Consider the following 24,251-nt stretch of genomic DNA (forward strand, 5'->3'; position numbering starts at 1 on the left):
ACCTCTAGTCTACACTAAGATACACAAGTCAGATTGTAGGCATCCTTGGCTACTAAAATTTCATTTTCGGTAAGATAAGCCCAAAAGGTTAATTCTAAAAGGATGCAGAACACTGCAAAGGCATCGGCTGATTAATAATGAAAATGTCACTCCCACTCTGATTCACTCTGCACACAACAGACAGTATTTTCTTCAGAGCAGAAACTGGTAGGAATCTGCAACAAAGTTTAAAAGCCTTGCAATGTACATAGATTACCCAAAGGCGATTGAGGGTTTTTTTTTTTCTCAACAAAAGTGGAGTTACTCTTTAACCACTTGCCGACCAGCCGCAGCAGTTATACTGCAGCAGGGCGGCTCTATTGCATGCGGCGCCGGAGCTGATGCGCGTGGCCGGTAGCTGCGATGTCCGCCGGCCACCCGCGATCGCTTCATAGAGAGGCAGAACGGGGATTTGCCAGTGTAAACAAAGCAGATCCGCGTTCTGACAGGGAAGTAGAGAGATTGTCTGTTCCTAGTGATTAAGAACAGCAATCTCTCCCTCTACTCCCAGGCAGTACCCCCCCCCCCCCAGTTAGAACCCCCCCAGGACACACTTAACCCCTTGATCACCCCCTAGCCTTAACCCCTTCCCCCTTCCCTGTCAGTGTCATTTATACAGTAATCAATGCATTTTTATAGCACTGATGACTGTATAACTGCCACTGATCACCGCCATTACTTGTAAAAAAAAAAAAAATAATAATAATAAAAATGCTATAAATCTATTCCCTATTTTGTAGACACTATAACTTTTGCACAAACCAATCAATATCATTTTTTTTTTTTTTGCCAAAAATATGTAGAAGAATACATATTGGCCTAAACTGATGAATACATTTTAGTTTTTTTACATTTTTGGGGGGGCAAAAAAATACCAAAAAGTAAAAAAATACAGTTTAAAAAAAAAAAAAAAATTGTCGGTCTTTTTTGGTTTATAGCGCAAAAAATAAAAAACGCAGAGGCAAAAGAAAGCTGTATTTGTGGGGGAAAAAGAACATCAATTTTGTTTGGGTACAGCATCGCATGACCGCGCAGTTTGACGCAGTGCCGTATCACAAAAAATGGCCTGGTCATTAAAGGGGGTAAATCCTTCCATGGCTGAAGTGGTTAAAGCATTTTGTGATGTTGGCATAATTTTGCATGGTTGTCCTAAGGTAGAGCAGATTTTAAGGTTGTAACGGTTCCCTAATAAAACGGAACCAACGTGATCTGACACTTTTTTTTTGCATGGTTACTGACTTGTTTTCTCTGTTTTTTTAAAGCAGACCTATAAGCTAAACATAAGCCAAACCTATATTTATTATAGAACTTATGGTAAAATGTAAATTATTATTATACAGGATTTATATAGCGGCAACAGTTTGCGCAGCGCTTTACAACATGAGGGCAGACAGTACACTTACAATACAAATCAATACAGGAGGGATCAGAGGCCCTGCTCGTTAGAGCTTACAATCTAGAAGGGAGGGTCAAGTGGAAACAAAAGGTGATAACTGTGGGGGATGAGCTGATGGAAAAAATTAAAATACAGTTGTTAGGTGTGGGTAGGGTAGGCTTCTCTGAAGAAAAGGGTTTTCAGAGATTGTCTAAAAGCTATTAGAGTAGGAGATAAGCGGACAGATTGGGGTAGGGCATTCCATAGGATTGGAGAGGCTTTGGAAAAGTCCTGGAGGCGAGCATGGGAGGAGGTGACGAGGGAGCTAGAGAGCAGGATGTCTTGAGAGAAAGAAGAGAACGAGTAGGTTGGTATTTAGAGACTAAGCTAGTGATGTAGCTGGGGGCGAAATTGTGGATGGCTTTGTAGGTAGTTGTTAGAATTTTGAATTTAATTCTTTAGCCGAGCGGAAGCCAGTGGAGGGATTGACAGAGAGGAGTGGCAGACACAGAGGGATTGGTAAGGTGGAGCGATTGGTAAGGTGGATGAGTCTGGCAGCAGCATTCATGATGGATTAAAGAGGTGATAGACTATGTAGAGGTAAGCCAATGAGAAGGGAGTTGCAGTAGTGGAGGCGAGAGATGACCAGCGAGTGAATTAAGAGCTTTATTGTGTCATTGGTTAGAAAGGGGCGTATTTTGGAGATGTTGCGGAGGTTGAGGCAGCAGGATTTGGACAGTGATTGGATGTGTTGCTTGAAGGAGAGTTCAGAGTCTAGGACTACACATAGAACCTTGGCATGTGGGGATGGGCTTATAGTTGTGCCATCGATTTTGACAGAGAGATCAGGGGAAGGGGAAGGGGCATATGGGGGAGGAAAAATTATAAATTTGGTTTTGGATAGATTGAGTTTGAGGAAGTGGTGTGACATCCAGACTGATATATCTGAGAGTAAATTACTGATACGTGAGGAGACAGAGGGAGTGAGCTGAGGGGTAGAGAAATAGATTTGGGTGTTGTCAGCATAGAGGTGATATTGGAAGCCATGGGAGGTGATCAGTTGACCCAGGGAGGAGGTGTAGATTGAAAATAGGAGAGGTCCAAGAACAGAACCTTGGGGGACCCTAACAGAGAAAGGAAGAGAAGAGGAGAAAGTAGAGTTGTAAGAAACACTAAAGTGCGGTTGGATAAGTAGGAAGAGAACCAGCAAAGTGTACAGTCACGGAGACCAAAGGCGTGTAGTTTTTTGAGGAGGAGGGGGTGGTCATCCATATCAAAGGCAGCAGAGAGGTCCAGGAGTAGGAGTACAGAATAGTGTTGATTGGTTTTGGCCGTTAGTAGATCGTTTGTTCGTTTTAGGAGAGCAGTTTCTGTGGAGTGTTGAGGACGAAATCCAGACTGAAGGGGATCAGGAAGGTTATTAGCGAGGTGGACGCTCAGTCGGTTGTAGACCAGACGTTCGAGACGTTTGGATAAGAAGGGGAGCAAGGAGATGGAGCGTAGGTTGTTAACCACTTGCCGACTGCCTCACGCCGATGTACGTCGGCAGAATGGCACGGGCAGGCAGAATCACGTACCCGTTGCCCGAGGCGGTCGGCTTGTGACTGGGAGCGATGAGAGGTGAGGGGGAGACCATCCATTCGTGGCCCCCCCTCGCGATCGCTTCCAGCCAATCAGGTTCTTCCTCTGCTGCTGTATGCTAAACAGCAGCAAAGGAAATGATGTCATCTCTCCTCGGCTCGGTATTTTCCGTTCTGGCGCCAAGGACAGAAGACTTCACTGTGAGTGCATAACACTACACACTCAGTAGAACATGCCAGGCACACAATACACCCCCGATCAATATCTGATCTGATCAGATCTATACTAGCGTCCCCAGCAGTTTAGGGTTCCCAAAACGCAGTGTTAGTGGGATCAGCCCAGATACCTACTAGCACCTGCGTTTTGTCCCTCCGCCCGGCCCAGCCCAGCCCACCCAAGTGCAGTATCGATCGATCACTGTCACTTACAAAACACTAAAAGCATAACTACAGCGTTCGCAGAGTCCGGCCTGATCCCTGCGATCGCTAACAGTTTTTTTGGTAGCATTTTGGTGAACTGGCAAGCACCAGCCCCAGGCAGGGTCAGGTTAGTGCCAGTACCACTAACACCCACTCACGCACCGTACACCTCCCTTAGTGGTATAGTATCTGAACGGATCAATATCTGATCCGATCAGATCTATACTAGCGTCCCCAGCAGTTTAGGGTTCCCAAAAACGCAGTGTTAGCTGGATCAGCCCAGATACCTGCTAGCACCTGCGTTTTGCCCCTCCGCCCGGCCCAGCCTAGCCCACCCCACCCAAGTGCAGTATCGATCGATCACTGTCACTTACAAAACACTAAACGCATAACTGCAGCCTTCGCAGAGTCAGGCCTGATCCCTGCGATCGCTAACAGGTTTTTTTTTGGTAGTGTTTTGGTGAAGTGGCAAGCACCAGCGGCCTAGTACACCCCGGTCATAGTAAAACCAGCACTGCAGTAACACTTGGTGACGTGGCGAGTCCCATAAGTGCAGTTCAAGCTGGTGAGGTGGCAAGCACAAGTATTGTCCCGCTGCCACCAAGAAGAAGACAAACAGGCCCGTCGTGCCCATAGTGCCCTTCCTGCTGCATTCGCCAATCCTAATTGGGAACCCACCACTTCTGCAGCACCCGTACTTCCCCCATTCACATCCCCAATCAAATGCAGTCGGCTGCATGAGAGGCATTTTTATGTCCTCCCGAGTACCCCTACCCAACGAACCCCCCCCAAAAAGTTGTTGTGTCTGCAGCAAGCGTGGATATAGGCGTGACACCCGCTATTATTGTCCCTCCTGTCCTGACAATCCTGGTCTTTGCATTGGTGAATGTTTTGAACGCTACCATACACTAGTTGAGTATTAGCGTAGGGTACAGCATTGCACAGACTAGGACACACTAACACAGGGTCTCCCGAGATGCCATCGCATTTTGAGAGACCCGAACCTGGAACCGGTTACAGTTATAAAAGTTAGTTACAAAAAAAAGTGTAAAAAAAAAAAAAAAAAAAAACACAAAAAAATATATAACAAAAAAAATTGTTGTCGTTTCATTGTTGTCTCTATTGTTCTGCGCTTTTTTACTGTATTCTATTCTGCAATGTTTTATTGTTATTATGTTTTACCATGTTTGCTTTTCAGGTATGCAATTTTTTATACTTTACCGTTTACTGTGTTTTATTGTTAACCATTTTTTTGTCTTCAGGTACGCAATTCACGACTTTGAGTGGTTATACCAGAATGATGCCTGCAGGTTTAGGTATCATTTTGGTGTCATTCTTTTCAGCCAGCGGTCGGCTTTCATGTAAAAGCAATCCTAGCAGCTAATTAGCCTCTAGACTGCTTTTACAAGCAGTGGGAGGGAATGCGGCCCCCCCCCCCCCCCCCCACCGTCTTTTGTGTTTTTCTCTGGCTCTCCTGTCTCAACAGGGAACCTGAGAATGCAGCCGGTGATTCAGCCAGCTGACCATAGAGCTGATCAGAGACCAGAGCGGCTCCAAACATCTCTATGGCCTAAGAAACCGGAAGCTACGAGCATTTCATGATTTCGCCGGATATAAACAGCGCCATTGGGAAATTGGGAAAGCATTTTATCACACCGATCTTGGTGTGGTCATATGCTTTGAGGGCAGAGGAGAGATCTAGGGTCTAACAGACCCCAATTTTTTCAAAAAAAGAGTACCTGTCACTACCTATTGCTATCATAGGGGATATTTACATTCCCTGAGATAACAATAAAAATTATTAAAAAAAAAAAAAAATGAAAGGAACAGTTTAAAAATAAGATATAAAAGCAAAAAAATAATAAAGGAAAAAAAAAAGGCACCCCTGTCCCCCCCCCTGCTCTCGCGCTAAGGTGAACACAAGCGTCGGTCTGGCGTCAAATGTAAACAGCAATTGCACCATGCATGTGAGGTATCACAGTGAAGGTCAGATCGAGAGCAGTAATTTTAGCAGTAGACCTCTGTAAATCTAAAGTAGTAACTTGTAAAGGCATTTAAAGGCTTTTAAAAATGTATTTATTTTGTTGCCACTGCACGTTTGTGCGCAATTTTAAAGCATGTCATGTTTGGTATCCATGTACTCGGCCTAAGATCATCTTTTTTATTTCATCAAACATTTGGGCAATATAGTGTGTTTAATGCATTAAAATTTTAAAAAGTGTGTTTTTTTTCCCCAAAAAATGCATTTTAATCTGTAGGGCCTTTGCTTTAAAAAAATATATAATGTTTGGGGGTTCAAAGTAATTTTCTTGCAAAAAAAAATAATTTTTTCATGTAAACAAAAAATGTCAGAAAGGGCTTTGTCTTCAAGTGGTTAGAAGAGTGGGTGATGTGTGACATAAGCTTCTAAATGTTGTGCATAAAATGCCACGACAGTTCAAAATCCCCCCAAATGACCATATTTTGGAAAGTAGACACCCCAAGCTATGTGCTGAGAGGCATGTCGAGTCCATGGAATATTTTATATTGTGACACAAGTTGCGGGAAAAAGACACATTTTTTTTTTTTGCACAAAGTTGTCACTAAATGATATATTGCTCAAACATGCCATGGGAATATGTGAAATTACACCCCAAAATACATTCCGTTGCTTCTCCTGAGTACAAGGATACCACACGTGTGAGACTTTTTGGGAGCCTAGCTGCGCACGGGACCCCGAAAACCAAGCACCGCCTTCAGGCTTTCTAAGGGCGTAAATTTTTTATTTCACTCTTCACTGCCTATCACAGTTTCGGAGGCCAAGGAATGCCCAGGTGGCACAACCCCCCCCCCCAATGACCCTATTTTGGAAAGTATACACCCCAAGCTATTTCCAATTCCACATATGCCCATGGCCTGTGTGAGCAATATATCATTTAGTGACAACTTTGTGCAAAAAAAAAAATTGTGCCATCTGGGCATTTTATGGCCTTCAAAACTGTGATAGGTAGTGAGGAGTGAAATCAAAAATTTACGCCCTTAGAAATCTTGAAGGCGGTGATTAGTTTTCGGGGCCCCGTACGCGGCTAGGCTCCCAAAAAGTCCCACACATGTTGTATCCCCGTACTCAGGAGAAGCAGCTGAATGTATTTTGGGGTGCAATTCCACATATGCCCATGGCCTGTGTGAGCAATATATCATTTAGTGACAACTTTGTGCATTATTCAATCACTTGGGACAAAAAAAATTAATATTCAATGGGCTCAACATGCCTCTCAGCAATTTCCTTGGGGTGTCTACTTTCCAAAATGGGGTCATTTGGGGGGGTTTTGTACTGCCCTGCCATTTTAGCACCTCAAGAAAGGACATAGGCAGTCATAAACTAAAAGCTGTGTAAATTCCAGAAAATGTACCCTAGTTTGTAGAAGCTATAACTTTTGCACAAACCAATAAATATACGCTTATTGACATTTTTTTTACCAAAGACATGTGGCCGAATACATTTTGGCCTAAATGTATGACTAAAATTGAGTTTATTGGATTTTTTTTTATAACAAAAAGTAGAAAATGCCATTTTTTTTCAAAATTTTCGGTCTTTTTCCATTTATAGCGCAAAAAATAAAAACCGCAGAGGTGATCAAATAACATCAAAAGAAAGCTCTGTTTGTGGGAAGAAAAGGACGCAAATTTCGTTTGGGTACAGCATTGCATGACCGCGCAATTAGCAGTTAAAGCGACGCAGTGCCAAATTGTAAAAAGTGCTCTGGTCAGGAAGGGGGTAAATCCTTCTGGGGCTGAAGTGGTTAAGATTGAATGGGTCCAGTGAGGGCTAAATGATTGCAACTGTCAAATACTTGTGTTTTCTAAAGAAAATTGATAACTCAGCCCCAGTCACACAACTAACACTAACATTTATTAAATGTTCCCTGCTGAAGAGGCTTTGGTAACTCACATTTAGGTAAAGCAGGCCAGTCAGCACCTCTACCTGAACGATGATTCCGATTTAAGCATTGGTCCAATTGCCCAGCTATCTGGGGGACCCTACAGGGTCTGAATCCCCTACAGGGATGTAAGGGTTTTACAGCTAGAATAAATAAATAGGAATGGTGCGCTAATACCACAGTGCTAAATAAGTAAAAATAAACCAACAGGATTTCCTTGAAAAAGTCACGTGACCTGTGACGCAATGCATCGGGAGGAGCCAGTGACGTCAGCCACAAGTGTACGATCACACAGAGGCTGTGAGGAGGAGTGAGCCTGACTGTTACGCATTACTCGCTTTTATAAACCGGGTGTATGTGAGTGCATCGGCTTTTAGTCTGTTGATCCTGCCTTTATTCTTAGCAGTATCACACTATTGTTGGTTTTCTTTTATGTTTGAGAACCGGGAGCGGTAGACAGCAAGACAAACAAAAAGTGGCCAAATCAGATATTTGACTGAACACCAGAGATTTGTGTCAGATGGAGTGGTAGATATACTCTGGAAGATCAGTCTCTCTTTTTTGTCATGCCTATATACCTGTCTTCAGCTTTATGTTGCTTGGAGCAACAGTATCGGATGGGACAATTTATATAACTTTCATGAGTTCTTGCAATCATCTTTAAACTTTCCTATATTTGCCATATTATATTTTGGATTTTAGAGGGTCCACATAGCACCGTAGTACATACTTTTTCATTGAATTTAGTATGCAAGGTTTGTTTGTAATGTGGAAATTTTTTTTCCTACCTTTTTTCTGTTTACTGCACCACATCCAATGGGTATGATACATAATAGGTGCCATAGTATCACATGGTACAGCTTGTGAATAGTACTGTATATTAATTTTATATAGATTTATACATTTCCTGTTGGTTTATTTTTACTTATTTAGCACTGTGGTATTAGCGGACCATTCCTATTTATTTATTCTTGTTATATCCCACTAGTGAGAGATCACTGTTTTTGGATTGCTGCTTTTATCACACTATTTGTAAAAATTTTTCAGTTTCTTATCACACCAGCGCTTGAGTCATTTTATTACTATTTATTAGTGTTTTACAGCTGTAATTATCTGTTATGTTGGACCACAAAGCAGCAATTGGTGTAGGGAATCGCCTGTAGCTGCAGGCATCAATTAGATATCCCCGCTCAAAGTCAAGGACGTCATATGACGGCCGGCTGGCGGGAAGTGGTTAAAGCCTAACGCTATGTTTTATCGCTTTAAATCGCGATGTTACCTGCCCGCCCTTTCACCTCGACCAATCAGGAAGCTTTGTATTCATGGGTAAAAATGCAAAGCTTAAAAAAAATTAAATAAAGGAAGAAATCTAGGAGAAGCCTGGTCCTGTGACCTGTCAGGCTTCTGACCAGCACTCCCCCAATCACAGAGCTCTCTGCTTAGTTATGCATAACTAAGCAGAGAGAACTTAGTAGGCCAAGACAGGGTGCATACTGGAGCCCACGTCCACATTTTTTACGAATGGGTGGGCCACCTAATGCGGTAGTACTGCAAAGTATAACTGAAATCAGTGGGCAATATCTTCTCTTCATTATAAATAAGAAGCTTAGTGAACAGTTAGGATGAGGTGTTGTGTAAATCCACGTTGAAGAGGAAAAAAAGTCAACCGTCATAGATCCCATATTTCTATTCTTACAGGTTCCCCTTAAGAATACAATTATGGAAGAAATTACTTGCGTCTATGTGCATTTTTTTTCTTGGTGCCTGATGGTAAACGTTTAGTTTGCCTTAAAAACCCTCAGTATTTTTGCACTGTGCCTCCTATGCACATTCTAATGTTGTATCTCTTGCATCTATCATTTTAATCAGTGGAAATTGGCATAATGGATGCAATAGTTTATGAATGTACTCCTCTTATTCCAGGGGTCATCTCAGTGGATCGTACTTGAATTCCCTCAAAAAGTCTGTGTGTCTGAAATCCACATCCAGTTCCAAGGTGGCTTTTCCAGTAAAAACTGCAATTTAGAAGGTAAGAACTGATCTGGCCTCACACAGTTTTTCAAGAGGGGCCACATAAGAAAACTAGATACTGCTGAAGTCAGTAGAACCCCAGCCAACCTTGGTACATATGATGGAAGTGCATAAAACAGCATGCAGCATCAGGGGTGCATTCCACCCTCACTGTGAAGATACTAGATCACTGTGTTATCATTATGTTGTAAATAATGTATAGTTTGAAGGTGCAGATCACAAGTTCATTAAAGGGTAAGTTCGTCTTTTCACAAAAAACGAAAAGGTTAAAGAACTCCAAATACTCAGGCCACCCCTCCAGACCCAGCTGCTCAGCAGTCATGATGCTCTGTTGCAGGTGTAACAATTTGTACAATGCAGTACACAGCCCCAGAGTCATTAGCAGTGGCGTCGGGAGAGGGGGCTGAGTGGGCCCCCAAAAAGCCCCGGCCTCGAGCCTTCATAATTCTATTATTAGCCCCGAGCAGCCACTCAGCACAGCCAGAGGGGGAACGATCTGACTCCGAGCGCGGCCGAGTGACATAACAAGTCCCACCTCCTTGATCCTACAGCGCCTATGATGGTTGTCACACTGGTCCAGTGCTACGATCGCAGGACGTGTGACGTCCATTATAGGCGCTGCAGGTTCCAGGAGGCGGTAATTACAAAGCGGCCACGCCAAGCACTGTGAGGTCCCCTCTCGGCGCTAGCTCTGTGTAAATGGCCGGGCGGCTCTCCTGTCCTGGCTCTGGCTACCTGCTGTCTCTGACTGGCCATGAATGGGATGGGCGTCCCACACACTACAGGTAAGGCTGCGCTGCAGAGGGAGGTCAGCTGAAGTCTGACGTGGAAAAGTCAGGTAGGGGAGTGTAATGGTCAGAGTGGGTCAGTGTAATGGTCAGTGTGGGGCAGGTAGGTCAGTGTATGAGTCATGTAGGTCAGTTTAGTGGTCAGCATTGATGGGCACTAATGAGCCAGGCAGCAACCAGCAAGTGAGCCTACCCCCCCATGCCGTGCTCAGACTTCAGGCTGAAGTCCCTGGTCTTTTTCCCACCTAGCAAAACCCCTGGTCATTAGTAAGCGTGAGTACATGGGAAGCACTTCTTTGACACTTTACTGGAAGAAGTCTCAAACATGCTTTTCATAGATCAGCACAGTTACATGGTTCCTCTGACCAATGAGTGCATGTCATCATGAGTATTATGATAGAAACTCGATCTGGGGCTGTGAAGTGTGGTGAATGGGTGACTACACCAGCAGCACGGGGCAACAGGACCGCTCAGTGCAATGGGGTCCAGAGGGATGGCCAAGATCAACATCTTCAGGGTAAGGGTGTCTGCACACAATGATATGTTACCCTTTAAGACAAAGCTGATCATGTCTTCATTTTAATTTTGAAATAATTTCAAGGATGCATCATTTGTAGTAGAGGTGTGTAATATAGGTATTTGTGTTAAAGCTGGAAATTAAAACACAAAAGATACAAATTACAGCTCTGTATCCAGTAATACATCATTCAAGCTGAACTTCAGAACCGCTAAATAGACTGATTCAATTCACATATGCATGTAGTTTTACATGCAAAATAAATTGTATTGAGGAGTGGCTAGCATGGGTGCTCAACCTGTGACCCTCCAGCTGTTGTGGAACTACACGTCCCATGAGGCATTGCACGACTGACCGTTGCAATCGTGACTCCCAAAGGCAGAGACATGATGGGAATTGTAGTTCTGCAACAGCTGGAGGGTCACACGTTGAGCACCTATAGGCGAGCTTGTGGTGTGATCTCTGGTGTTTTTGGTGCTTCCTGTGCTGTTTTTTGCCCAGTTGTCCTTTTTTAAAGACAAAATGATGGATTTTTGTACTATTCTCTCCCTGATGTTTGACTTGGCCTATATACAGTAAGTGCAGCCACGCTATTCAGCAAGCAAGGCGGTAAAAGGCTGATGTAACTTTTAGACAATATTTTCTGTAATTTCAAAGTATTGTGGGCTTCTGGATTCCGCTGGATGTTTTCCCCAGTGCCCTGTAAACACATTTCAAAAGAATCTCAAACATGTAGAACATAACAGCGCTTTTGTGGAGAATTTATATTGACATTTATGGAGGGGTTGGGGGAGCGGTAAAGCGAGCTGAAAGTGACATGCTGGATACATTTCTTTTCTCGGACATCACGGGACACAGAGCCACAGTAATTACTGATGGGTTATAGGGTATCACTAGGTATTGGACACTGGTCACACCCTAATCAGGAAGTTCAACCCCCTGTATAACCCCTTCCCCTTCCAGGGATACCTCAGTTTTTACACCAGTGTCTTAGGTGTTGGACGTGCAAAGATGTCCTGTGCTGAAGCTCCAAAGGGAATATCCTAAGATCCTATACTGGGGCAAGCCAGGCGACCGGATCCATTCAAAGTGTCTTTTCATGGCCGAATTGGATGGTACCCGGGCCTCGTGTCCGAAGAAACGAGGTTTTACCTGTAACGCTTCTCTTTTTAGAGAGCTGGACCCGCGGATCAGAAAATGGCTTTAAACTTCCTAATTTCTGGCGAGGTGCTTTACAGGCCCAGAACTGAAGGATCCCCCTACTGATGGGGGCCCCAGTCTCTGACGGTTTTTCACAAACGGAGCCCACCATGAGAGGCGAAGGCTGGGTCTGTATAAACTGAACCCTGCGGCCTGGATAAGGTAAGAGGAGATTCCACAGAATTTCAATTCTAGTGGCTCTTCTCCTTTAAGGTAAATGCATGCTGTGCCTATTGTGACCACCGGGGGCTGCCAAGAGCACAAACCTTCTCATGCTTGATTCTGTCTCAGCGTCCGCTGCACAGGCTCTCCCTCCAGCTCCAAAGGTAAGATGGTGGGGGGTTTTCTCTGCTGGGATGGTCCCCCCAGGCTAGGGAGAGGCTCAGGTATGCTGTAAGGCGGGTGAGACCGCACTGTCACAGCCGCTACCGCCGCCGCCACCGAAGCCGCATTGCGATGCAGGGCCCATCACTGCCGGCCTCCTCCGTATTCCCCCACCCCCAGCCTTCCTTCAGGCTTGCCAGGAAGGGTCGGCTCGCGCGGGAAGCGCTCGTTTTTCAAAAACGGGAGGGGGCGGGGCGTCAGCACAGCATCAGCGTGCTCAGACGCCCACAGTGCCAAAGCATGGCTATTTAAAGCACACTGTACAGGTGCTCTGAGCCTTGGAGGGACACAGAGCTGACAGTCACATGTAAGGTGGGACACAGGCATTCCCCTAGGCTGCATTTACTAAAGAACACCGGATTGGGCATTTGGTAGCAAGGCTTTTAGCCAGACTACATCGCTCAGCAGTCAGTGTTCGTTTTTGATACCTCACACCTTGTTGCTTTGCACTATGGGTAGAAGAGGTTCAAGCACCCCAAGAACCAGAGGCACTAGGGGGTCTCGTTCAGGTTCTGAGGACCCCCTGTCTGCTACACCATCCCCTCCTGAGGGACCAGGGGCAGCTGGACAGGGAGAGCCATTGGGGTTAGGAGCTACATCTGCTGCCGGCACTTCAGCCCCTGTGTACATTACACAAGAAGTTTTTTCCTCAACCATTTCTGGATTAGAGAAAAAACGAATGGCCGTGATTACATCTTCACTCAGTGGAAGAAAACGCACAAGGCCTTCCTCTGCTCCCCAAGACCCTCAGTCAGAGGAGCTCTGGGATAAAGGAGATGAATCCCTTTCAGAGGATCGGGATGGGACAGATGATTCCTCTTCGGAGGATTCAGGTGGAGAGGGACCCTCTGCGACTTCCCAAGAGGAGAAAGTCTTAGTGCAGATCCTCACTGGTTTGGTCCGTTCCACATTTAAGTTGCCCATACCTGAAACTGTTACAGAATCCTCTTCTGCTTTGGGGTCACTGAAACCTTTCCAAGCAGCACATGCTTTTCCTGTTCATAATTTACTTGAAAAGCTGCTTTATTCTGAGTGGGATCACCCAGATAAGCGATTTCTTCCGCCGAAAAAGTTTTCTACACTTTATCCTATGGAAGAAAAATTTATTAAGAGGTGGGGAATACCGGCTATTGATGCAGCCATTTCCTCTGTAAATAGTAATCTGACTTGTCCTGTAGACAATGCTCAGATGCTCAAAGATCCTGTGGATAAAAAGATGGACTTCTTATTGAAAGATGTTTTCTCTTTAGCAGGATCAGTGGCCCAACCTGCAGTAGCAGCGATTGGAGTCTGTCAATACTTAAGAGACCATGTTAAGCAGGTCATCAAAGTATTACCTGAACAGCAGGCCCAGGGGTTTGCTAACCTTCCTGCGGCTTTATGTTATGCTGTTGACGCCATTAGAGATTCTATCGTGCAAACCTCTCGCCTATCGCTTGGGTTGGTGCATATACGTAGAATCTTATGGTTGAAAAACTGGTCAGCCGAAGCACCATGTAAGAAGCTCCTGGCTGGGTTTCCCTTCCGTGGTGAAAGGTTGTTTGGAGAGGATTTGGATAACTATATCAAGATGATCTCCTGTGGGAAAAGCACTCTCTTACCTGATAAGAAGAAGAGTAAGCGTCCCTCTTTTAAACGGACTCTTTCCCCAGCGCCAGGGGCATCAGCCTCCAGGCAGTCACGACGGTCTCCTCCGTCTGGGGCAAGAAACAAGAGTCAACGCCAGGGACACAAGAAATCCTGGGGGAAAAGGTCTTCTAAACAAGACACTAAGACCTCTTCATGAAGGGGCGCCCCGCTCGCTCGAGTGGGGGGAAAGACTGCTGTAGCTCTCAGGGCCCTGGCAGAAGGACTTCCAGGACAGATGGGTAATCTCCACGGTAACCTTAGGGTACAGACTGGAGTTCCAAGAATGTCCCTCTCCTCGTTTCCTCAGATCAGGTGTTCCCAGAAAACCAGAAGAGAAGCAGTCACTCCTTCTAGCGATAAAGCGACTTTTGTCGCAAGAGGTCATTGTGGGGGTTCCCACAAAGGATCAAGGATTGAGACTCTGTTCCAATCTTTCTATGGTCCGAAAACCAAATGGGGACGGCAGACCCATTTTGGATTTGAGAGATCTGAAACGATACCCAAGGATGCAGTCCTTCCGTTTTGGAATCAATTCGGACAGTAATCTCCATCCTGCAGGGAGGAGAATTTCTGACATCTATAAGCATCAGAGATGCAGGCCTGCATGTGCCCATTTTTCCTGCTTAAATGAAGTGTCTGCAGGCAAAGATCATTGCTCTAAGGGAGCTGATTCTGACAGTCAGGGCCAAGAAGGGTCTTTCTGTCCGCCTTTGTATGAGGCTGCAGGGGAAGATGGTGGCTTCATTCGAAGCAGTTCCCTATGCGCAGTTCCAAGCAGAACTGTTGCAACACAGTATTCTGTTGACCTGGAACAGGAAGGTGCAGGCATTAGACTTTCCAATGCACCTGTCGCATGCGATGCGTCAGAGCCTCAGTTGATGGCTCATACCCGAAAACCTACAGAAGGGGAAATCCTTCCTACCGGTTGCCTGGGATCCTCTTGCAGGCAGGACAGATGCGTTGGTGATTCCGTGGCATCGGCTCTCACCGAGTTATGCATTCCCTCCCATTCTGCTACTGCCACGGCTCCTTCGCAGACTCAGGCAAGAAGGGAAGTCGGCACTTCTGGTGGCCCCCGTTTGGCCCAGAAGAACCTGATAAGCAGAAATAGCAGGGATGATGGTGGGTTCCCGGTGGACCCTACCGATACACCCAGACCTGTTAGCTCAAGGTCCGGTGTTCCAGCCTGCCTCACAAATGCTAGATTTGACGGGTGGGCTATTGAATCCCACGTTCTGAAAAATCGTGGGCTTTCAGGTCCTGTCATATCTACCTTGATCAATGCAAGGAAGCCAGCTTCCAGAATGATTTATCATAGAGTCTGGAAAGCTTATGTATCCTGGTGTGAATCCAGGGGTTGGCATCCCAGGAAATATGTCATAGGTAGAATTCTGGATTTTCTACAATTAGGATTAGAGATGAAGCTGGCCTTGAGTACCATCAAGGGCCAGGTGTCTGCCTTATCAGTGTTGTTTCAACGGCCGCTTGCTTCGCATTCTCTGATCCGAAACTTTATACAGGGGGTGATGCGTCTTAATCCTCCGGTTAAGGCGCCCCTAAACCCCTGGGACTTGAACTTGGTTCTATCGGTGTTACAAAAACATCCTTTTGAACCAATACGTCAGATTCCTTTGGTCTTACTGACGAGGAAATTAATTTTCCTGGTAGCTATCTCTTCTGCTAGAAGAGTATCAGAAATAGCAGCTCTTTCCTGTAAAGAGCCTTACTTGATTATACACAAGGATAGAGTGGTACTGCGCCCTCATCCTAGTTTTTTACCGAAGGTGGTTTCAGATTTTCATCTGAACCAAGACATTGTGCTACCTTCCTTTTTTCCAGAACCTTGTTCTTCGGAAGAAAGGTCATTACATTCTTTGGATGTAGTAAGAGCAGTCAAGACCTATCTGGAGGCAACTGCTCAGATTCGCAAGACGGATGTCTTGTTCGTGCTGCCGGAGGGTCCCAATAGAGGACAGGCAGCGTCAAAAGCGACCATTTCTAAATGGATTCGACAGTTGATTATTCAAGCTTACGGTTTGAAACGGAAGGTTCCCCCGTTTCAGATCAAGGCACATTCCACAAGGGCTATTGGTGCTTCTTGGGCAGTGCATCACCGGGCCTCTATGGCTCAGATCTGCAAGGCCGCAACCTGGTCTTCAGTTCATACATTCACCAGATTCTATCAGGTGGATGTGAGAAGGCATGAGGATATCGCCTTTGGGCGTAGTGTGCTGCAGACAGCGGTACAAGGTCCTCAGGTCTGATAGCACCCTACTTGGTTGTGATTCCCCCCCCCCCTCAGTTGGCATTGCTTTGGGACATCCCATCAGTAATTACTGTGGCTCTGTGTCCCGTGATGTCCGAGAAAAGAAAATAGGATTTTTTATTACAGTTTACCTGTAAAATCCTTTTCTTTCGACGGACATCACGGGACACAGAGGTCCCGCCCCTCTTCTAATACACCTATACTGCTTTGCTACAAAACTGAGGTATCCCTGGAAGGGGAGGGGTTATATAGGGGGTTGAACTTCCTGATTAGGGTGTGACCAGTGTCCAATACCTAGTGATACCCTATAACCCATCAGTAATTACTGTGGCTCTGTGTCCCGTGATGTCCGTCGAAAGAAAAGGATTTTACAGGTAAGCTGTAATAAAAAATCCTATTTTTAGTGCAATGCAACTGTGTGTACTACAATGTCAACTGCAATGGACATAATTGGTATAGTGTTGACATCTATGTATTTAGCTGTTTACCTATAAACAATGATAAAATATAACATATGCAATAATTATCTTCCCTTGCAGGATGCCTTAAAAATGAAGAGTTCGAGACTGTAACCAACTTTTATCCAGAAGACATCAATGCCCTTCAGATATCCTTTTAGAAACATGCCAAATTTCAAAGATATTTTGCTAAAGCATGTAGACATCAAAGAAATAAAAGTTCTGCTCACTATACTATAAATATTACAAAACCAGTATTGCTTTAGCCTGTTCTAGCTAACCTTTAGAATAAACAAATGACATCCCATACTTCTGTAGAATATTGACTTTTTTGTCTTAGGCCCCTTTCACACGGGACGGATCCGTGTTGATCCGCCCCGTGTTTATCCGCTGCTCAGCGGGGATCGCTCTGTTTTCCCCAGCTGAGCAGGCAGATGACAGGGCGGGACCCGCACACTGTGCAGGGACCACCCTGTCAGATCTCCGCTCTCCCCTATGGGGGATCGGAGGAACACGGACCGTCTGTCCGTGTTCATCCGATCCGCTCTGCAGAGGGATAGAAAAATAGGATTTTCTTCCGTCCGCAGAATCGGACGAGAGCGGAGCCGGACAACATCGGGTGTTAGCGGATGTACATCCGCTGACACCCGCTATCCCATAGGGATGCATGTATGTCCGTATTTCATCCGAAAACGGATGGATGAAATACGGACATACGGTCCGCATGTGTGAAAGGGGCCTAAGGGTAACAATTTTTTAAATATTTGTTGCTATTGTCTTTGCACTGCAAGCAGCAGAGTATTCTTTTGGTAAGTGAGATGATCTTAATGGGAGAATTCCAGGAATGTTATTACTTTATACACTTACTCTGGACCAACCGAAAGACCTTGCCCCCACTGTGTTGACAAAGTTAAATTTTACTATTGTAAGCACCTATGCTACTTACAGGAAGGGACTTCCTCTTGGTTTACTTAAAGTAACTATAACAAATATGTAACACTAACCTGCTCTGTGCAGTGGATTTGCACAGAGCAGCCCAGATCCTCCTCTTCTCGGGTCCCTCTTCAGCACTCCTGGCCCCTCCCTCCTGTCAAGTGCCCCTACAGCAAGCAGCTTGAGGCACCCGAGCCGCAGCTCAGTATGTCTATTCAGACACGGAGCCATGGTTTGGCCCTGTCCCCTCAGCAGCGGGAGCCAGTAGCGCCGCTGCTGTGTCTCAGCCAATCAGGAGGGAGAGTCCCGGACGGCCGAGGGAATTGTGCACATCGCTGGATAGGGAGGGGGATCAAGTAAGTATTAGGGGGGGGCTGCTGCACACTGAAGGTCTTTTTATCTTAATGCATAGAATGCATTAAGATAAAAAACCTTCTGCCTTTACAACCACTTTAATAAAAAAATCATCGGTTGCTCTGCCACTCCTGAGAAACCTTGTATTTTTTTCAGTGATTACAAGGCTTCCTCTGATTAGCCAAGGTAGATGACAGCACAATCTCTGCCTAGGCCAATCAAAGGAAGCCTTGTATTCATTGAAAAAAAAAATACAAGGTTCCTCTTCAGTGGCGGAGGTGCCAGAGCGCTCAACGCTATTTAATAATCACACAGCTAAAAGTCACAGAGCACCCACAGGAAAAGGACGTTGCTTCCTTTATATAGCATAGGCTACAACACTAAGTTAAAGATTTACTTTCATCCACACAAAGGTGGCATCAGGAACATTCATTTGAACCAAGCTGGCCCATAGTAAGTGTATAAATGGATACTGTTCCTGGAATAGTTCTTAATTGTTCAGAACAGTTAAAGCGTTTGTTACCCCAACATTTCATATTCCTGATATGTGCCTGCTGTACCATGTACTGGTATGAGAGAGTCTCCTGTTCTTTGTATTGCTTCCTTTGTGAAATCCCTGGGGTTCCTGGACAGTCCATCTGCTTGCTTTCCTATTAAAAACTGACCACACTAAAAAGTAGAGCACACCGTGGTAAGTTCTCTAGCTATGCTGAGGAACTCTGTGTACTCTTCTCCAATGATCAGACTTGTCTTGACATGCTCCCGTTGCACAGCCATTCACTAGGAAGGTCAGTGTACTGCTGCTTCTCCTCCCCCAGCTCTTATGCAGCTGAGAACAGAGGGAATGTGATCACTTCTCAAAAAAAAAAAAAAAAAAAACTATAAATACATGTTTTCCTTTTTTTTTTTTTTTATCTATACAAAAATGTTTTGCATTTCCTTTTTATTTTAAACAGAATGGGTTGTTTTACAAGGTGATCGTTTACAATCACTTTAACTTTCGTTTATCTACAAAATCGTACTTAATTTCAATGCTTTCTTATTTAGCGTTTCCCTTAACCTCTCTGCTTCACAAATTTGTATTCACAGAGCGGTGTGTTGAAAAGCTGCGGCTTTCTTTCCCAAGTAGCACAGATTTCTTTGGAAGGATTGTAGTTTATCACCTCGATGTACGTGGCTGCAAGCTTTGAGTATGTTACTCAGAGGCACATATGAATGCAAGTTCATTGCACTGTTACTGAACTGTACAACATTCCCGGGTGCTTCTCAACCAAAGAGGGAGTAATGATCGCTAGAAAATAAGACATTCTGCAAAAGGGATCGCATGCCTTGTACTGTGTGTCCAGTCCTTTGTTTATAACCATTATGAAAATATTTTGATGGGTGTGATAATTGCAATCATGTGTATCACAACTTGAAGTATATGTAAACCCAATCACTTAAATTGCATATAAGCAAACCTTACCACTGCCCGCCCGCCGTATTGTTAAATGATGGGCAGGCGGCGGCTCTCTCATTCTGGGATGATGTCATATGACGTTGTCCCACTCTCGGCGATTGGTGGTGCGCTCTGTCCCTGGGACACAGTGCTTTACCAATCTCTGGAAAGAGCCATTGATGAGTCTTTTTTACCCATGTGATCAGCTTTGTCCAATCACAGTAAACAAGGAAATGCCGGTTATCAGCATTCCTTTCCTCACACTGACAGTGTGTGAGGAGAGGAGAGCCGATCAGCAGTAATTTCTCACAGGGGAGACCTGCACAGATAATCAGGGCACTGATTCAGTACAGCCCCAACAGTGCCACATATTAGTGCCATCTTATCACCGCACACCAGTGATGAAGAAAAATGACTTTTTTTCTAAATTTTTAACAAACTTTTTTTTTACATTTTTCAGTCATTTTTCCTTTTAGCAAAAAATAAAATACCCACTGGTGATTAAATACCACCAAAAGAAAGCTCTAGCTGTCTCAACAAAAAAAATGATAAAACTTTAGTTTGGGTACAGCGTTGCATGACCACGCAATTGTCAAAGTGTGACAGCGCTGAAAATCGGCCTGGGCAGGTATGGGGTAAAAGTGCCCAGTAGGTAAGCCATTGGCTGAGGGAGACAATTGGTAGACCTTTTTCGGTTATGCCCCTTCGACAGAAGTACACACACAGGCCAAATGTCGGCTGGTTTCTATTGAACCAGCCGATGCTGCCCAACATTTGGCCTGTGTACTAGGCTTATGTTGACCCCCCTTTTTTTCCCCCCCAAATTCCCGCTCCCCTATGTAGCAATATACCATTAATGAATCTCTGTTGCAGAAAAATAAAAGCTTTCTTTTTAGGCCTTACCTTATAGCCCCTGGTGTGTTCCATTAACAGTTCATGACTTCCTGGTATGTAAGTTTGGGACATCAAATCCAGCTGACCTCATTAGCATGCAAACCCTGTGGCCATCAACTATGTTTGCAATGCATCCCTCCAGGCTTGTCAATGTAGGCTGCCACAACTGTTATGTTTGCACAGCATTCCCACATCCTTCCAGGCCGGGCTATGGGTAGGACATCCCTGATGTAGTGCAAGGGCCTGAATGGATAGATAGGTGGGTCTTCCTATTCCGTAGTTTTGGTAAATCTAAATGAAATTGTATAGAGATTGTGCACACAGACGCATTGTAAAAAAAAAATCCAATACTTTATTTTTCGAAACATAAAATCATTCTGTTTTAAAGAGATAGAGTCCTTTTTAGTATAGTTTCTTTTTTTTTTAATGAAGTATACATAAAAGTGATTCTAAGTTCATCCAAAATACCTCCGCTTTTTTTTTTTTTTTCTATTTACACATTATTTTTCAGAACCCTGATATCTTGGTAGCACATTTGTCTCTGTTCACATTTATGTTGTGGCATTACATATCTTCTGAATTTGTGACAAAACCTTTAGGATTAAAAGAATATAGGATCTGTAGGTGCATGTCTTTTTTTTAAACACAGAAATCGTGTTCATTGGAAAACAATGTGAGCACATGGTATTATATGCAAAGGTTTATTGCAAAGGAAGGTGTATATTATACAGTCAATTAAATAAAGCAATCTTGTATAATAAAAGTGACCCTGTTAACAAGAATAAAGAATTTGGTAGTTACATCCTGCCACCTGCACTTCTGAGTGCCTTGCCAATCAAGAGGAATTGTTGGGTTAAATTTAGAGGTGCACCAAATGGAAATTTTGGTGCTGAAACTGACCGTTTTTAAAAAAAATAATATTTTTATATATAAAATTTTATTCGACTTTTTAATTAGTATCAATTTAAAATTAATATGAATTTATGGTTGGCCATTATTGGCACCTTTAGTGCAAGAAAAGCTCAAGAAATATGCCGTCTCCTGACCATCTCTTGTATCATGTCTGCAATCTCTTACTTAAACACACTGCGAATAGTATTAGCAAAATTTCCATTCGGTGCACTTCTAGCAGACATGATACAGGAGATGGTCAGAGACTGCAGACATGATACAGGAGATCAATGCAGCCTCATCAGTGCGATCTCACGCTGTGTCACAGAGCTGGATTTTAATCGCCGGGCGGCCTGTAACGAAGTCCCACCTCCTAGACCTGCTGCTATGACATGTCACACTGATTCAATTTCCCAGCATTGATTCAGTGTGCCATCTATCACAAGAGCCAGTCTAGGAGATGGGACATTGTTACAGCGGCCACCTGGTGATCCAAATCCAGCTCCGGACACAGCGCAAGATTGCTGCTCTGCATGACAATTACAATGAGGGGAGGACTCTGACAGGGTTGCGCCAGAATGACACACATGTGGCACCCGGGGCGGACTGCCCCCTTTTCGGTTCCATTATCGGCTTTTAGACTGGCTTTTTTCGGTGCACCTCTAGTTAAACTAGAACTAAAAGGCAAAAACTTTCTTTTGGACAGAGTGGAGATGGATTAGAACACCTTTTATTGCTGTCTGTGACCCCCACCCCCCATCTCTTCTCTCGTTCTGGTGACCTGAGGAGCCCCAAGGGATTGCCTCTCACTTCCTGTTTTTAGCTATCGGATAGGAAGTGAAGGTGAATCTCCCCAATGGGACACAAGTGCCAAAAAAAAAAACTGCAGAGGTTATACCCTCTTCTTACTCCATCCAAATTGAAAAACCGTTTTGCCTATAGTTCTACTTAAAGATGGTGCAGAAGCCAACGCTTATAGGGTAACAAAGGGGCGTCTCGGGGCAGAAAAAAAAGCTGGCAGTCACATGTGCCGAGTCATCCAGTACAATGCAGGGAGAAGATGAGAACTACAATAGCCAGGAATAAGGTATTATGTTGTATTCCTCTACCCTTAGACCTAACAAGTGTTTAACCCTTGCAACGTGGAGAGGGGGCTCACTGCAAGAGTATATTTTTTATTTTGCAATTCCTACAGCTGTTACTAGTAGGGATGCACCGATACCCATTTTTTAAGACTGAGTACAAGTACCGATACTTTTTCTCAATTACTCATCAATACCTATTTTTAGTGACATATGTGCGGTCCGGTTTTGACAGCAGGATTTCAGCCCCCACCGGTTTGACGTGGTTCAGGTGCAAGTTGTCAAAGTGTATGACAATGGAAATTGCACCTAAATCGTGCTCAAAATTGACTCTTTAAAATCCTGCTGCGGCCGGCCCACACATATGTAAACCACCTCCATTGAAAAGGCTAAAGGTTCACATGTCATGCAAATCACATTTGGTACAAAACGCATATATGTGAAGGTGTCGGTTTTAGTATTGAAGCATTTGTACAAGTGTTTGCGAAAATTCTTAGTATTGGTGCAATGCTAGTTACTAGTGTTCATTTAACCTTTCGCTTTGTGAGCCCTTTTCTTATTAATTCTTCTGATCTCTATGATGCCCAGTGACACAAACAATTGGAAACGATAGAGGTAGGATAGCTGGTGTCTCGAGCATAAATAGTATAGTATATAATAGTAATAGCCAATAGTATATTACAAATGAGGAAGATTGTTCTGTTCTAGTTGCATTCTCTTAACTACTCCAAGCAAGATGATATAATAGATAAAAATTAATATTTTTTTCACAACCCTTTTACTTATTTAAAGACAGTGGGTATAGAAAAGAATCACATTTTGTTGCTTTGCAGCCTGAAATGAAAACATACATTTTTTGTTTTATCCAGCTGTATTTACTAACTTATAACATTCAAGTGAGAGCTATAATACCAACATGTCAGAAAAAAAAATTGCAAAAACAGAATCTTACGCCGTGTACACATAGTCGGACTTTTTGACAACAAAGGTCCGACGGACTTGCCTACACACGATCACACCAAAGTCCAATGGATTTGTACGTGATGACGTACGACTAAAATAAGGAAGTTGATAGCCAATAGCTGCCCTAGCGTCGGTTTTTGTCCGTCGGACTAGCATACAGACGAGCAGATTTTTCAACTGGACTTGAGTCCGTTGGAAAGATTTAACGCATGTTCCAAATCTAAAGTCCATCTGATTTTCGACCGAAAAAGTCCGCTGCAGGTCCGAAGAAGCCCACACACGGTCAAATTGTCCGCCGGACTCGGTCCAGGTGAAAAGTCCGCTGCTTTAGAGTTGAAAAAAAGGATCACCCCCCGTGTCTGGATTTTGTTGAACCTTTTGCTTTAATTACAGCTTTTCTGTTGAGATGTCTCTTTTCACTTTGCACATCTAGACTTTGCAATATATGTCCAATCTTTGCAGAACTGCCCAAGTTCAGTTAAATTTGATGGTGATCATTTGTGGACTGCGAGTCATTCTACAGATTTTCAATGGGGTTTAAGACCCCATACACACTATACAACTTTTGTTGTCCGATTTCCTTTAGATTTACAAAAACCATGTAGTGCAAGGGCCTGCCTGATTGCATACAAATTGAAACTCTTAGGCTACTTTCACACTGAGGCACTACAGCGCTAAAAATAGCGCCTGTAAAGAGCCTCTCCTGTCTCTCCAGTGTGAAAGCCTGAGGGCTTTCACACTGGAGCGGTGCGCTTGCAGGACGGTAAATATAGTCCTACGAGCAGCATCTTTGGAGCGGTGTATACACCACTCCTAAAGCGCCGCTGCCCATTGAAATCAATGGGGCAGCGCCCCTTTGCGGGCGGTTTTAACACTTTTTAGCCCGCTAGCGGCCAAATAACGCCTCTAAAACAATGGTAAAGCGCTGCTAAAATCACCACCGACGCCTGCCCCACTGTGAAAGTAGCCTTAAGGTTTTACCTTGCATTATATGGTTTTGGTAAATCTGAATGAAAAGCTCTACAGAAAATTATATAGTGTGTATCCAGCTTAAGTCTGGGCTCTGACTAGGCCATGCAAGGACATTCA

The 24,251-nt window shown here is 44.3% G+C and overlaps 1 protein-coding gene across 3 annotated transcripts in view; it reads left to right on the forward strand.

Annotated features, from left to right (window-relative positions):
* NR2C2AP (nuclear receptor 2C2 associated protein) overlaps positions 1 to 20,849 on the forward strand; it is a 41,519-nt gene extending 20,670 nt beyond the window's left edge. For all 3 annotated transcript variants that reach the window (XM_073592539.1, XM_073592529.1, XM_073592544.1), the window contains 3 exons: positions 9,258 to 9,363; positions 16,689 to 16,756; positions 18,968 to 20,849. In XM_073592539.1, coding sequence (XP_073448640.1) covers positions 9,258 to 9,363; positions 16,689 to 16,756; positions 18,968 to 19,084 — 291 coding nt within the window. In that variant the 3' untranslated portion in view covers positions 19,085 to 20,849. The remainder of the gene's footprint in view (positions 1 to 9,257; positions 9,364 to 16,688; positions 16,757 to 18,967) is intronic.
* The last annotated feature ends 3,402 nt before the right edge of the window (positions 20,850 to 24,251 follow it).

Source organism: Aquarana catesbeiana, linkage group LG01 (assembly GCF_042186555.1).
Source record: "Aquarana catesbeiana isolate 2022-GZ linkage group LG01, ASM4218655v1, whole genome shotgun sequence".
In the NCBI taxonomy this organism is placed as follows: domain Eukaryota; kingdom Metazoa; phylum Chordata; class Amphibia; order Anura; family Ranidae; genus Aquarana; species Aquarana catesbeiana.